The 16,211-nt window shown below is 39.4% G+C and overlaps 1 protein-coding gene across 1 annotated transcript in view; it reads left to right on the top strand.

Annotated features, from left to right (window-relative positions):
• Window positions 1–16,211, top strand: part of col23a1a (collagen type XXIII alpha 1 chain a) — a 299,792-nt gene that overhangs the window by 191,176 nt on the left and 92,405 nt on the right. Inside the window, exon 3 of the mRNA XM_056472084.1 lies at window positions 12,481–12,525. Within this exon, the coding sequence (XP_056328059.1) occupies window positions 12,481–12,525 (45 nt within the window). The remainder of the gene's footprint in view (window positions 1–12,480; window positions 12,526–16,211) is intronic.

The raw sequence follows: 16,211 nt of genomic DNA, 5'->3' as shown, positions 1-16,211 counted from the left end.
CTGTGTGAATTGTAGCCTCAGTTTCCTGTTCTTAGCTGATAGGAGTGGCTCCCAGTGTGGTGTTCTGCTGCTGTAACCCATCTGCCTCAAGGTTGGACGTGTTGTGCATTCACTGATGCTCTTCTGCATATCTCGGTTGTAACGAGTAGTTATTTGAATTACTGTTGCCTTTCTATCAGCTCGAACCAGTCTGGCCATTCTCCTCTGACCTCTGGCATCAAGAAGGCATTTGCGCCCACAGAACTGCCGCTCACTGGATATTTTCTCTTTTTCCTACCATTCTCTGTATAAGATGGTTGTACATGAAAATCCCAGTACTCATACTTCAGAGTCATTTAAATCAACTTGCTTTCCCATTCTGATGCTCGGTTTTAACTGCAGCAGATCGTCTTGACCATGTCTACATACCTAAATACATTGAGTTTCTGCCATGTGATTGGCTAATAAAAAAATGGGCATTAATGAGCAGTTAGACAGGTGTACCTCATAAAGTGGCTTTTGTCCATTCCAATACACTTTTCCATTGTTTTTCTATGTAAAGAAGCTTGATGGAAGTTACAGAGAACATGACAGAGAACGGGACAGATTCACAGAGAACACAGTAGAACTTAAGATGAGATCTTGATTGCCAACAGACTGAAGTTTTAATCTTGCGGTTGTTACTGTTGCGATAATTGTCCACGAGACAGTTGATCAAATGCTGACAGATAAAAAAGCGCGGAGGGACATTTTTTTTCTCCCTTGGAGCTCCTCATGGTGTTTATGGGCTCTGCTGCTGAAGAACATAGTTACACTTGTATTTATAGCCGTTGTGGTTTGGTCTTTTTGTAATGGGATACTGTGTAGCGCTAGAAGCCAGAAGAGCTCAAAGATGAAGCCTCGGCTCACTATTTTCACTATGCTGACTGTGATTTGTGTTATCGTACACAAACACTGGAACGTCATTACGGCAGATGTTGAGCTGAAAGCCGTAAATGATGTAAAGCAGACTCAGATGAGAGAGAAAGGGACAGAGAGGCAATGCTGAAGCTGGAATCTACAGACTTTAAGTGTATCTTGAAAGGAAGGACGTCTTAGAAAGCTGTGAGTAGTCAGTTAATAAGAAGCTTTAACATCCATGAAAGATTTTCATTCCAGAAAACATTCTGCATGGTTAAAAATGGGAGGAGAACACACACATATGCACACACACTAACATACACATACCCACGGACACACACGCACACACCTTTACCATCCAAGAAACATTTTCATTCCACAAAACCTTTATGGTTGAAACCTTTATGCTTGAAAATGGTCCTTTAGATTAAAATGTTCTTCACCTCAAGAAAAAAAGGTGATGTTCTCTAAAGGTTCTCTAAAGGTTCTCACAAATTCTTTAGAGAACCAAAACACGTTTCATTTGCTTTTTAAAACCCTCTTTTGGAAAATTTCATGGTGTAAACAATAAGAAACAATAATAATATCACATAAGAAATTCAGAATCAAAGTTTCTACTCCGGCTTGTTAAAAAAAAGTGTTTACACGCATCAATTTACAACTGAAGTCAAGCGTGCAGTTCATTCTGGAGGCTTTTTTGAAGCAATAAAATGCAGCTTATTTTGCCCAAACAATTCAAATCAAAGCGTGTAATTTGAGGGTGGTTTTGCCAGGTTTTGCCTGCTGTGTTGGTCAGGATGCTGGGAAAAAATAGTGTCGTAATCAAGACCTCCTATACCAAGACCAAGACAAGACCAATACTTTAGGGTTGAGACCAAGACAAGATTTTAGAAGAAAATGCTGGAAAAATAAATACAATATAATTATAAATATAATAAATAAATAAATATAATGGGGAATTTAAACCACCTTAAATTGGAAAAAGTTTAAGCGGTTAGTTCACCCATAAATTACAATTCTATTATTATTTACTTACCCTCGTGTCAATTAAATATCCTTAGAGCTTCTTCCATCTTCAGAACACAAATTAAGCTCTTTTAGATGAAATCCAGGAGCTCTCTCATCCTCCATGTAGAAAAAAGCTCTTCAGACATTCAAATAATAAAATAAAGTGTACATTTCTTCGGATAAAATTCCACACAATTCCCTGTTGCCCCAAAACAAATCGATTGAGTGAAGTTTATTTTTAAACTTATTTTGAGTGGATCACATGCTTATGATTGACCACGGCTGGTCCTGCATTAGCTAACACTAATTCACCAATCAGATGATTCCTAACTCACCATAAACAATCAGAGTTATCTTCGTCTTAAAGAATCCCCCCTTTCACCCCTACTCCTCCTCCCCTTTCCTTAATAGGGTGACATGGCAGCCTAGTGATTAGCACTGTTGCCTCACAGCAAGAATGTCACTGGTTCAAGTCCTTACTTGGCCAGTCGACGCCTCTGTGTGAGTTTGCATGTTCTCCTCGTGCTCGCGTAGGTTTCCTTCGGTTTTCTCCCACAGTCCAAAGACATGCGACATAAGTAAATTGACCAAACCAAATTGGTACCATAGATAAGCTCTTAGGGGCGGAACACAACAAACGCCTTTATTGTGCTGAAAGGCGTCTTTTTGAATGGTTTACTAACGTCTCGAGTGTTTTGCGCACTGCTTATGCGCCCTGCGCACCTCACGTTTTAACTGATTGCTGCTCCTCGCATTTTGCTGTTTTACGTGCTGTGCGCTCGCTGTTGAAAAAAAAAGTCAACTCTGAGTGGAAAAACCATGCTACGTCAGTCGCGTTTTTCATTCTCCAATCAAATGAAAGCAGAGGCGGGGTTTCCTTTGAGGTGACAGCAGTGTTTGTGTTGTCAAAACGACTAAAGAGACTTTTGAAGATCAAGGAGAGACTAGTGGTCGCTGTTTTGAGTTATCCAGAGCTGTATGACTCACAAATCTTCAGTATCACAATATTATTAAATATTCAAATTATACCAATATCAACACGGTGTGCCTCATGTGTTTGGAACGTAAAAGCACGTTCGGTGTGATCAGCCCCTTAGATTGCTATATCTCTCCAAAGCAATCCCTAATTTGTCATTAGCTATAAATAAGATAAATAAGTATGGGAGTTCTCATGATCTACCTGAGCTCAAACTCCCCTCTCGCCCTGGATCTTATGAGCTCAGGGCTCTCTCCTTGGACAGCATGCTAAACAACTTAATCGTTTTTACAAATTTAAGTGGATTGAATATAAAATAATGAAGTTGCCCCCCCCCCCCCCACACAAAAAATAATTTAAATAAGTAGTTTGAATTATGTTTATGACAGATTTATGACAAGTAATGCACTAGCAAAACATTGCTGTCACTCTGATACAAGTTTTATTTATGGAGAAAATTACAAAGCACTACAGTGTTTGGGTGTTTTGTGTTTGTCTGATTTGATTAGTTTACCAAAATGTGTATATTCCATACAAAGTATGAAGCTGATCGGTCAGTTCTTGTCACGTGACTGGCGGGGCACCGCTTGCACGTGCAAGTCGCACAACTCCATTGGAAATAATGAACTTGCGCAAACTCTAAAAAAGACGCATTATGCTAATGTCATTTGCGATCTCCATCAGTTGATCTTATTGCACAGACATGGTGTATTCATCTGATTTGTTGACAAATGGGTTGTGGATCTATTCCTTGGCAGTTTGCGCGTCCTTCACTAAGCGTTTTCCCCTTAGCAAAGACACTTTCCAAAGGCGTTCGTTCCTTACTCATTTTGCTGCTTGTGGGTTAAATTTGGGTGCTCAAAATACGGTATTTTTTGAAAATAAAAGATAAAAAAAAAAAGATTGTTCAGACTCAGATGATAAATAAAACAGAAATAAATAATGATTTCTTGTGCGGCCTGGTACCAATTGATTCACGGCCCGGTACCAGTCCATTGGTTGAGGACCACTAATGTCAAGACATGTTGAGACTGGTTGGGGCCAGTGTACCTCTCCGTGCTTTCATACAGACTGCATAAACTGAGGATATTTGTTTTACAGTTGAGTTACAACATTTAAAAGCAGACGTTCAGCAGACGTTCATTTTCGGATGCATTTTAGATTGGATTTTAATGACAGAACATGACAGCAGGCGCACATCCTTTTTTATTTATTACTTCACAAAATGGGTGGCACGGTGGCTCAGTTGTTAGCACTATCGTCTCACAGCAAGAAGGTCGCTGGTTCGAGTGCCAGTTGGCATTTCTGTGTGGAGTTTCTGTGTGGAGTTTGCATGTATTGGTGTGGGTTTCCTCCAGGTGCGCCGGTTTCCCCCACAGTCCAAAGACATGCACTATAGATGATTTGGATTAACTAAATTGACCATAGTATATGAGTGTGTGTGTGAATGTGACAGTATATGGGTGTTTCCCAGTACTAGGTTGAGGCTGTAAGGGCATCAGCTGCATAAAACATATGCCGGAATAGTTGGCAATTCATTCCGCTGTGGCGACACCTGATAAATAAGGGACTAAGCCGAAGGAAAATAAATTAATGAATGATTTTGAGTTCATTTTAGATAGATTTTTTAAAAAAGAGGTCTTGTCTCGCCAGTGGTATCGTAGACTCACAATAACAAAAACGCTATCAAGAAGAGTGTGTCTGCAACCATAAAGCTCATTAGCATCCCATTGTCCCCTTTCCTGCCCCGCTCAGGTATGGTTTCTATTTCACAGTACCTAAAACAGAGCAGCGAGTAAGAGGGAGGGAAAGAGCTTGATGGAAGTGATTTAGTGCTCAGGGGACAGAGAGAAGGAGGGGTTAATCGGTTAAGCAGAGGAAAAAAAAAGGACTGGAGGAGGGGGACTGGCTACCGTCTGGGAGGTAAATGCCCTCGGCTGCTTTCTTCTGACTTACATACACACGAACAGGAAGCCGTGCGAGGTGCCCAGATGCCTCATGCTCTGATATGCACTCTTGGGCTGCGTTTATATCTGTGAACAATGGATTTGCACCTCGCCTTGAAGCTTTCCATCGTTCCACCTGCGACTGTGCCGGTTTCTGCCTCACACATGTAGATTTTTGCACCTTTCTGCTGCACAGGTCAAGTTACTGCTGTTTCGGCTCATGTGGACTTCTGCTCCTGTGAATTTCATGAACACGCTCAGGGGATTTCCAAGTCATATTTCATCCCAATATGAAAAGAAAAAAATAGGCCATTATAGTTATACAAAAATCAAGAATAGTTTTTAAAAATAGAGTCTATCTATCTATCTATCTATCTATCTATCTATCTATCTATCTATCTATCTATCTATCTATCTATCTATCTGTCTGTCTGTCTGTCTGTCTGTCTGTCTGTCTGTCTGTCTGTCTGTCTGTCTGTCTATCTATCTATCTCTGTCTGTCTGTCTGTCTGTCTATCCATCCATCCATCCATCCATCCATCCATCCATCCATCCATCCATCCATCCATCCATCCATCCATCCATCCATCCATCCATCCATCCATTCATCCATCCATCTATCTATCTCCGTCCGTCCGTCCGTCCATCCATCCATCCTTCCATCCATCCATCCATCCATCCATCTCTGTCTGTCTGTCTATCTATCTATCTATCTATCTATCTATCTATCTATCTATCTATCTATCTATCTATCTATCTATCTATCTATCTATCTATCTATCTATCTATCTATCTATCTATCTATCTATCTATCTATCTGTCTATCTGTCTGTCTATCTGTCTGTCTATCTATCAAACTGTCTGTCTGTCTGTCTGTCTGTCTGTCTATCTATCTATCTATCTATCTATCTATCTATCTATCTATCTATCTATCTATCTATCTATCTATCTATCTATCTATCTATCTATCTGCCCGCCCGCCAGTCCGTCCATCCATCCATCCATCCATCCATCCATCCATCCATCCATCTATCTATGTCTGTCTGTCTGTCTGTCTGTCTCTCTGTCTGTCTGTCTGTCTGTCTGTCTGTCTATCTATCTATCTATCTATCTATCTATCTATCTATCTATCTATCTATCTATCTATCTATCTATCTATCTGTCTATCTGTCTCTCTATCCATCCATCCATCCATCCATCCATCCATCCATCCATCCATCCATCCATCCATCCATCCATCCATCCATCCATCCATCTATCTATCTATCTATCTATCTGTCTGTCTATGTATCTATCTACATCTAAACAAAATCGTCCTATAAATGTACTTTCTGTTGACTGTTGTCAGATATCAAGTAAAAAAATATATGAAATTATATTTGTATAATGAAGAATTTTTAAAAATCAGCAGTTGTGACAACATTGACTTACGAATATAAAAACATGTTGACTTCTGTTTATGTATAATGATATCTATTACAGTTTTTCTCAGTCGCTTTGGTGCATTTCTCACAACACTATTTACATTTGCACAACAGTTCATGCATTTCTCAAAACAATTAGTACAAACTGCAAAACCTAGTTGATAACCTGCAAAAGCGTGTCACTTGCTCAAAATGGAGAGCTCATTCCTCAAAAGCAAGTATTCATGTCAAGTGTTAATGTCATCAAGATGAAGTCCTGACACCATTGTTTATGAACAAGATGGTCAAATGGCTTTGTCATGTTTTCATCATGTCAGTTTACTCTGTACATTTTTTTCACTGCAAAAAAGTCAGATTTTGGTAACACATCCTGAAAATGCTCAGCACTATTGTCACGATTACCAGCGATTGTACTTTATAGATCGCTGGATCTCACACACACTTATGGGCTACAAACCCACCATTCACGGACTACATTTTCATACATTCACTCCGCTCACACACACACATACTTCCTCATTTTGACTGATTACACACGCACCACCTGAGGATTGTCAAGGACTGATTACACACACTACTTAAGCAGCACACACACTCATTCCAATTGCCGAGTCTTTTTTTCTGTATAGTGACAATTCAATGCGGTTTTTTCTTGTCTTGGTTTCCCGTGTTTTGACCTTAGCTTAGTTTAGCTTTTTGTCCCTGTCTGCTGCCTGCCTTTCAACCTCTCGCCTGATACTTATGACTACGATTCTGGACTGCCTTTATACGTCTGTTTGCACCTGTGTTGACCATTGCTTGCCTGACTACCCAATAAACCTACACGTGGATCCGAACCCAGTTGTCTCTGTCACTCCCCGTGTTACAGCTATATACTATTTGCACAGCCATTTGAAAACTACAGTAAACTTAGACATCACTGCTGTTAGTGAGGTATCTGAGTACAAGAGAATTTATTCACAGCATTGTGCAACATAAACTTCCTTTGGGTAGAGCTGTGCACAACTGTAAACAATATTGCAGTACATATTGGAACTGAACCTCCAACATACAGAGGTCTGTAAATCATTCATGAAATTGTTCAATTTAGAAGACATTTTCAAGAAAAAATTATTTAAAATAAAAATAAATAAAATTTGCTTGACAGATTTTGACAACTAGTTCAACATTTTGTATGTAATGACTCGAGTAATGAAATGAGGACTATTAGTTTTATATGGAATGACTATTCAGCATTCACAAGTTTAGTTCATTTTGATTGACATGACATAAGCAAATGATAATGTTATAAAACAGCAGAGAGTTGTATGAAAGCGATTGATGCATGTCCAAAAGCATTTGCAATTTGCTGGAAGGAATGAGAAACTGCTACTATGATGTGCACAAATGACTAAAGAAATGCATTAACTGTTGTGCAAATATAAATAGTGTTGTGAGAAATGAACCAAAGCCACTGAGAAAAACTGTAATAACATCAAGTCATCATTAAAATAATGTAAAAATGGTTACCATAAAAATGGTAAAAATGTTGCTTTAAACCCATGTTACATTGATTATGTTCTAATATATACCCCACAGCCATTTCATATGCAATATGTTTGAAAATTTTAAAAGTTTGTGATCATTTCCTTTTTGGGTACTGTATCAGCATTTCATGAATCATTGGTAGGGATGTGACGAGATCTCGGGCTACGAGAGATTAATGACGACGAGATTTCTCAAGGTGAAAAGTTGTCTCGTGAGTTGTGATGTTATGATGGAAGGTGAGGGTGAATTAAGCACTGAAGATTGGGAGCAAGAGTGAATTTGAACTGCAAATCAGGTGCTTTGCATACACCTGGCAACCCGATCTGCCTCTGTGTTTTGCATCACTCGTTTGCTTGAGTGAGTGTGACGTAACCACTCAAGTCCAAAGGTTGTCGTGTCCAAAAGCAAAGGCTGCTACAACTGCCACCACACACATTACCCATGCAATGGAATGGCACTTTAGTTATGATTAAAGTCATAAGTCATAAAGACAAATCGAATTAAGACATGAAACATTCCTATTTTTGCCGCATTATTGAAGTGCTGTACAGGCATATAATATCTGTGATCAAACTATTACCATCGTGTAGGACTTTTAGCCGCATTTTGTGACAGAATAAACTGCGACATGATTGTTTTACACTATTCTTGGAATTTCACAAATCTCGTCCAAGTGCATGCACACACAATGAATTGCTGGAGACACATACACCCGTCATCATCTTCATCATTTATGCCTTACTTCATACTCACATCCAGCAGCTCAGAGTTTGTCGAGTCAGTTAATAGCAAAACATTTTGCAGTGTTTGCATAATTGATTAAAACAGAAGTAAAATAAAACAGCACCTAAATAGTTTTGCATTTTGAGATTTTTTTATTTTCAGTTAAATAAACGACTATTTTCCATTCATATATTTCATCAATGAGGATTCCAAAAAATAGTATAAAAATCTCGTCTCGTTCTTGTGAACCCAATCTCATGTCTCGTCACGTCTCGTGGAGTGTCTCGTCAGAGCTCTAATCATTGGTATTGTATTAAATCAGTGGTCCTCAACCTTTTTATCACCGTGGACTGGTCAATGCTTCACAATTTTACCATGGACTCTAGGGGATGGGTTAGGCGACCATCAACCATTTTATCAGAGGATGACAAGCTGACAAAACATTGCTGTAACTCTGATACAATTTTTATTTATGGAGAAAATTACAAAGCACTGCAGTGTTTGGGTGTTCTGTGTTTGTCTGGGATAATTAGTCTACCGAAATGTGTATATTCCATACAAGCTGAAGCTGATCGGTTAATTCTTGTCACGTGACTCGCGGAGCGCTCGAGCACGTCACGCACGTAAGGCACGAGCACGTCACGCCGCTTGTTGGAAACAACAAACTTCTAGAAACTCTAGAAAACTGTAGAAAAGACGCAATATGTGAACTGCCCCTAAAAGGACACCGTCATTTGCAATCTACATCAGTTGATCTTCTTGCACAGCCATGGTGTATTCACCTCATTTATTGGCAAATGGGTTTCGGATCTATTCTTTGGCAGTTCGTGGGTCATTCACTGGGCCTTTTCCCCTTAGCAAAGAAACTTTGCAAAGACGTCTGTTTCTTACTCGTTTTGCTGCTTATGGGTTAAATTTGGCCGCTCAAGTGACCGAGATGTAACAAGAGAATATGGTCATTTTTCAAAATAAAAGGCTTTTCTAAATATAAAAGAAAATAATAATAAATAAAATAAATAAAACAGAAATAATTAATGATTTCTTGTGCGGCTCGGTACTAATTGATCCACGGACCGTCACCGGTCCGCAGCCCGGTGGATGAGGACCACTTTATTATATTAATATTTTTAGTTATGCAAATTAAAACTTCCTTCAGTAAGACAATAGTGTTTGTCGTGGAACCACAAAAAATAAATATCTATATATCTACAGAAATATCACAACTGAATTTTAGTAACCATTAGTAATATGCATTGCTAAGCACTTCATTTGACAACTTTAACACTAGAACCGCCAAGGGTCGCTCTATACCTAAAACTGCCATGTGGGTAAATTTTACCCACGCACATGAACAGTGTTTTAATATGGCTAAAGAGCATTTTATTTCACTGTATTATGCCACTGTCGTCACAAAATATATGAAAATATGAAATAGTCTATGAAATAGCTATATTTTTGTCAGTTTTTTGTTTTCAAAACGTCCAATATAAGATAAACAAGCCTGCACTGACAACTAGAATTAAAAGGAAGTAAATATATATTGGGTGGGCCAATATTATAGTTTAATGTCATGAGTCAATATTTTAATATAACTATGATATTTAAATTACTACAATAGCCTATAGACATCGAGCAATAATGATTTGCCACATGTAAGATGCGATAACAAATTAAATTGCACAGCCTTAACTAATTAATTATTAATTTGCTTAGTTCAATCATTTATCATTTAAATAAGAGAACAACACCAAGAAACTTCAGGTAATCAAAAAATGATTTTATCCGTTACATCGTAGATCAGATTTTAATATTATTTATCACAGTAGCAACCAATAAACTACAAAAATGCCAAAACAGTAAAATTAAAATTGAATAAATAATAATAATAATAACAACAACAATAATAATAATAATAATAAATTAATTAATTAAAAGTTTGAACATTCATGGTTAGGCTTTATCATCTAAATATGAATGTGTGTTGTGTGACTACTTACAGTCGCCTAGTTCTACACGTTGCTCAAATGCAATTTGGGTAAACAATTATTACTTTAGCTGTGCATTTCTCACAGACAGCATTTCGACACTTCAGACACTAGACAAACGTTTTATTCTGTTTGTATTGTGCCTTCACCATGCTCGTCATTCTCCTCGACTGATCTGCACTGTCAAGTGGCACATCCACGCGTAGTGCCACTATCTATTGAGTGAAAGACGTTGCCTAGTTACATGCAATGCTAAACACAGGTGGCGCGAAAATGAAAGGGCGAAAATACAGGCATTATATAGTGGGTAAATTTGACCCGCGCTGGGGCTTATAGGTATAAATGCCCCGTTTTTTTATCTGGATTTAGCTAAATCCAGATTAGTTTTTAACACTAGGGGATTGTAAATCATACAATTTTAGAAAAATTTAAGGACTGGGAGACTTGAATGTTTTATTAATAACCTGGTATGTACATTTGCAATATACCCATGGGTATACCTACTTGCTGTTTATGAACGGTGTAATCAATTTCTGTGTGCAAATTGCTCCAACGTCATTTTTTTAGTATACAAATCTGACCATACAAAAGACTATAATAAAGTTAAAGAGCCCATATTATACATGAAATAGGGTCATATTTAGGTTGTAAGGGTCTCCAACAACAGTCTAATATGCATGCAAGGTCATAAAACACTTTGATGGTCTTATAATCTGCATTTATTTATACCTAATTATCCCAACGACTCCCATATGAATCGTTCAGCGATTCATTTGTTCCCAAACCCCTCCTCAGCGTGAAGCTAATCTGCGCTGATTGGACCGATGACAGCCTGCTGCGATTGGTCGACAGTGACAGGCTTCAGCACGAGACAGAGTGAAATGCCCAGCTGGTAATCAACTATATAAAAGTAGTCACAGTGCACACGCGCTTCATAGTGTAAGGCTTTTTTCACACACACACACAACCCTCCTCAGAAGAACTGGGGAGATCGACGCGAGTCTCTCTCTCCCTCTCTCTCTCTCTCTCACACACACACACACAACGCTCCTCAGAAGAACTAGGGAAAGCGACGCGAGTCTCTCTCTCTCTCTCTCTCTCTCTCTCTCTCTCTCTCTCTCTCTCTCTCTCTCTCTCTCTCACACACACACACACACACAACGCTCCTCAGAAAAACTAGGGAAAGCGACGCGAGTCTCTCTCTCTCTCTCACACACACACACACACACAACGCTCCTCAGGAGAACTAGGGAAAGCGACGCGAGTCTCTCTCTCTCTCTCTCTCTAACACACACACACACACACACACACACACACAACGCTCCTCAGAAGAACTAGGGAAAGTGACACAAGTCTCCTGTCTCCTAGCTTACGATCGATCGCCATAGCAACGACAAACGGCAGTGGAACGCGAGCTCACAAAAGCCTTTAACATTAAATCCGTAAACAAAGCAGCACGCGTCGCGTTTTTAACGTGGCTTACATGTGATAAGAGAATATAAAGAGTAACCGCGTGTACTGTACCAGGTTAACAACTCATCTTTGGGTAGAGACTGTCAATATTATCCATCTGAGCACAGCGTGACTTCATTCGACCGGCGGCGTCTGTGTGTGTGTGTCTAGTGTTTTTTCTGTGTTAGTGGGCGGGGCCGCAGGTTTCAAATCTCCCTGGTTTGCGCGCGTAACTACTGGCGAGGCTTGTGTTTCGTGGCTGCGTCATCGCGAAACACCTAATGACTCGTTATCAAGGCGACTCGTTTGAAGCACTATGAGTCGACTCTTTTATAGATGAATCAATAGTTTTAAACACTGTACACTTACAGATTTAAGCCTTAGCTGGATATTTCACTTCACTTAGAGCTGTGTTACACACTACATGGAAGGGCATTTTCAAAAACCCATAATATGGGCTCTTTAAGAATCACAGTAATGCATCAAACTGGAAGTACAATGACTTTCGAAACGTATTGTTTTATGTAAAATACTTATCAGGCTGTTTTACATCTTTCCAGGTCCTCCAGGAAAACGTGGAAGGATGGGCAGAAGAGGCGACACTGGTGAGTGTGATTTTTAATTTATGTTCCCTACGCTTCATGTCTACCGCTATTCCAAACAAACACAGTTACTAATGTGCTCAGTTCATAATCATTAAACGTGACAGAGAGGAAGTTCTCATCCGATGTGGTTTTGAGTCACTGCAGACCCTCAGATGATTCAGAGGAATTAAACTCAGACTGATGATGACGCGTCCAGACGAAAAAGATACATGGTGTCTTTTCATGCGTTAGACACACATGTGGGCCTAGATTCAACGAGGTTCTCATGAAAAGAATGATTCACTAGCTGCGTTTCTATTCCTATGAGAAAAAATGCGCATAATCTATGATGAAAATTTATTTACCGAATAAATTCCAGCATGCGCATCAAATAAGTCATGTGATTTCGCTCCAACAGATCATGTGATGATAAAAAGGGTGGAAAGTGACAGGTATGTTTGGGTGGACGATGAGGTCAGAATTTTTTTTTTATATTTATTTTTAAGGGGTTTTCACCTTTGTTGTATAGGACAGTAGAGTATTGACAGGAAAGAATGGGGAGCAGAGAGAGGGGAAGGATCGGCATAGGAATTCCCAAGGCGGGAATCAAACTCGGGTCGCCGTGAGCACTGGAGTGCATGTGTCGACACACTAAGCACTACACCACTGGCGCCGACAGGTCAGAACATTTTAAAATGATAAACATGAGAAAGAAGTGACGACCATCCTGGTGACGAATGCGCAAATCTTCCCAACATTCCCAAAAAACAGTCTCCCGCCTCCAAAAGCAAGATGACATGACTGCGCACTTTGCCTTTCATCTATGTGTTCTAAGACACAAGTAAGTTATTATATATATAAAAAAGGCCTTCTCCTAACACAGGAACGTCCGTTTTTGTTCTGATATTTGGCGCCAGTTTTTCAGGAAGTGACGATTTTGTTCTCTTGGATGGAAAGGGTGCTTTATTCTCAAATGTTTTATGCGATATTCCAGTTTTGCGCATAAATTTCATTTGCATTTTTGGACTAATGTGCAAAGAAATTGTCATCACAGCTTGTAAGGCTTTTTAAAGTCTGCATGAAGTGGAAGTTGCGACCTTTTTTCCTAGAGATGTTAAATGAGAAAACAGTGGGCGTGGCTTGTTTTTTTCTACTGCGAGCTGATTGGATGTAGTAAAGTAGGCATTTCATTCAGAAAGATCTGGAAAAGGGTTTCAGGTGAGTTAATACAGCCTAACAGACTCTCCTCCTCACCATTTCTGTTTGTAGTCTTAACACTGACAGTTGAAGGGGCGTGGCTAAGTATGTTAACCACACCCAATACCTCAGACAGAGGCAATCGGAGAAATTAACTGAAAACAAACAGAAAGAGCATTTTCAGATTTCAATTTTAGATAACAAGGGATTTTATTTCTTAATGACATGCATACAGTAGATGATTGTGGAGTTTGCATGTTCTCCCCGGGTTTCATCCGGGTGCTCTGGTTTTCCCCACAAGTCCAAAAACACGTGCTATAGGTGAATTGGGTAAGCTAAGTTCCTAGTGTATGTGTGTGAATGAGTGTGTATGGATGTTTCCCAGCAATGGGTTGCACCGGGAAGGGCATCCGCTGCGTAAAACATATGCTGGATAAGTTGGCGGTTCATTCCACTGTGGCGACCCCTGAAAAATAAAAGCCAAATAGAAAATGAATGTATGAATGTACAGATGAATTGTCCAATACAAAACTAGCAATGTGAGGTAGTAAAATCAGTATGGTTAGTTTTGATTTGATGTGTATTTTAAAAAGGTGTCCTGAAAGCATCCGTAATCTGAGGTATGCTGTAATAATATTATCTTTGGATGATGTCGAACCTTTATTCACCTCCTGACCAGATCCGATTAAATCTGAGATCCCGGCGTTCCCACGCAACTGGCATTTGGACAGATTGGCAATTCTTTACATCTGTTTTTCAAACTTGTTCCAGCTCCGCTGCCCTGGGAGAGGGACTTCAAACGCTGGCAGAACACTTTATTTACATGGAGATAGTGGCTCGTTTTGTCACCAAGTCTGCTGGATGTGGTTCTGTTTAGTTGTGCCTGCTTGTTGCAGTTTGAGTCGTAAAGCGGGAAGAGTTGAATTTTGGGCAGATGGATGGAGGAGGTCCTCTGTTGCACAACAGTCTGTTTGTTTCTCTAGTTTGAGAAGGAAAATCTGGTCGGAAAGCTGGAAGATATTTAGCAGGCTAATCAGCGCAAACATCAGGCAGGTTGCATACGTTTGTGATAATTCAGTCGTTATAAAGCGCTCATTCAATTAGAAACATCATCAATTGAAAGATAGAGCCCAGGCTCGTTGCAAATACGCGCCTCAGCCCACATTTCATGAAACGTAAAATACAATGCTCTGGGTACCTGTTGTTGAACGTTTCAGATGTCAAATCAACTAGAGGGCGCTGTCTACATTTTTTCAAATATGTAGTATATGTATATATCAGGGCGACATGATGGCGCAGTGGGTAGCACTGTCGCCTGACAGCAAGAAGGTTGCTAGTTCGAGCCCCAGCTGGGTCAGTTGGCATTTCTGTGTGGAGTTTGCACGTTCTCCCCATGTAGGCGTGGGTTTTCTCCGGGTGCTCCGGTTTCCCCCACAGTCAAAAGACATGTGCTGTATGTGAATTGGGTAATCTAAATTGTCCGTAGTGTATGTGTGTTTGTCCTGGTCCTCCAGGTTGTGGGTTAAGCGTTGGGCTAACAACCAACTATAACTAATTATAAATTTCGATATATATATGGCCCTGGGAGAGGGTAAGTAAGTAAATTTATTTATCAGAGGAGAGGCCAGAAATTTAAAATGAGTGGACCTCTTAAACTAAATGTATAATAATTAGTTTATTATATTTATGATAGTAATTGATTTAACGAGTATCCAACCCTCATTTTGCAAAATAAATAAATTGCAAAAATGTGTTGAGAATCCAAAATCCAGATATTTTCGCATTCAGATCTTTGTCACAAGGCCAATAGCAAACCGACCTTGTCATTCAGTAATAAATATATAAATAGAAGCATTTTTCGAACTAAAGAGAAATCGAATTAAGACATGTGGAGTATGCCGATTTTAGTCGCATTATTGAAGTGCAGTACAGACATGTAAACACCTTGATCGAACTATTAACGTCATGTAGGACTTTTTTGTGCTACAGGATAGTCCACACACACCCACGCACACGGCTGTTTGACATTCTCTGCACCTACTGAGTCAGTGCAGACCACAGACACCTGCATCGTGAAATGCAGAGTTTTTTTTTTCTTCCATTCAGCGTACGGTATGAACTTCCATTAAAACTACACTCTTTCAGCAGTTTATAGTTGCATCCAGTATCTCTTTTGTCACAGAGGGCATGCATGAAATATTCCTAAATGAAAGTCAAAGTGCCAAACTGCAGGTAAAGTCGACAAATTAAAAATAAAACACTCGAAATTACATGAAACTCCAGAGGAAATCCGGATAGCGCGGTGTAAACACCTTAACCTGCACCTTACATGAATGTAAACACATTAATCTTATTATTGTCTTAATTTAAATAAGGCAAATAATTCGATTACTGTCCATGTACATGTCCATGTAAACATAGTCAATGATCCACACAGTGGCCATTAGCTAGCTTGAGTAATTGTTTAGTTAAATTAGATTTATTATTTCAAAATATGAATTAAAACCTAA

This window comes from Danio aesculapii, chromosome 14 (genome assembly GCF_903798145.1).
Source record: "Danio aesculapii chromosome 14, fDanAes4.1, whole genome shotgun sequence".
In the NCBI taxonomy this organism is placed as follows: domain Eukaryota; kingdom Metazoa; phylum Chordata; class Actinopteri; order Cypriniformes; family Danionidae; genus Danio; species Danio aesculapii.
Note: the sequence above shows the minus strand (reverse complement) of the source record. Positions and strands in the feature narration are given on the sequence as shown.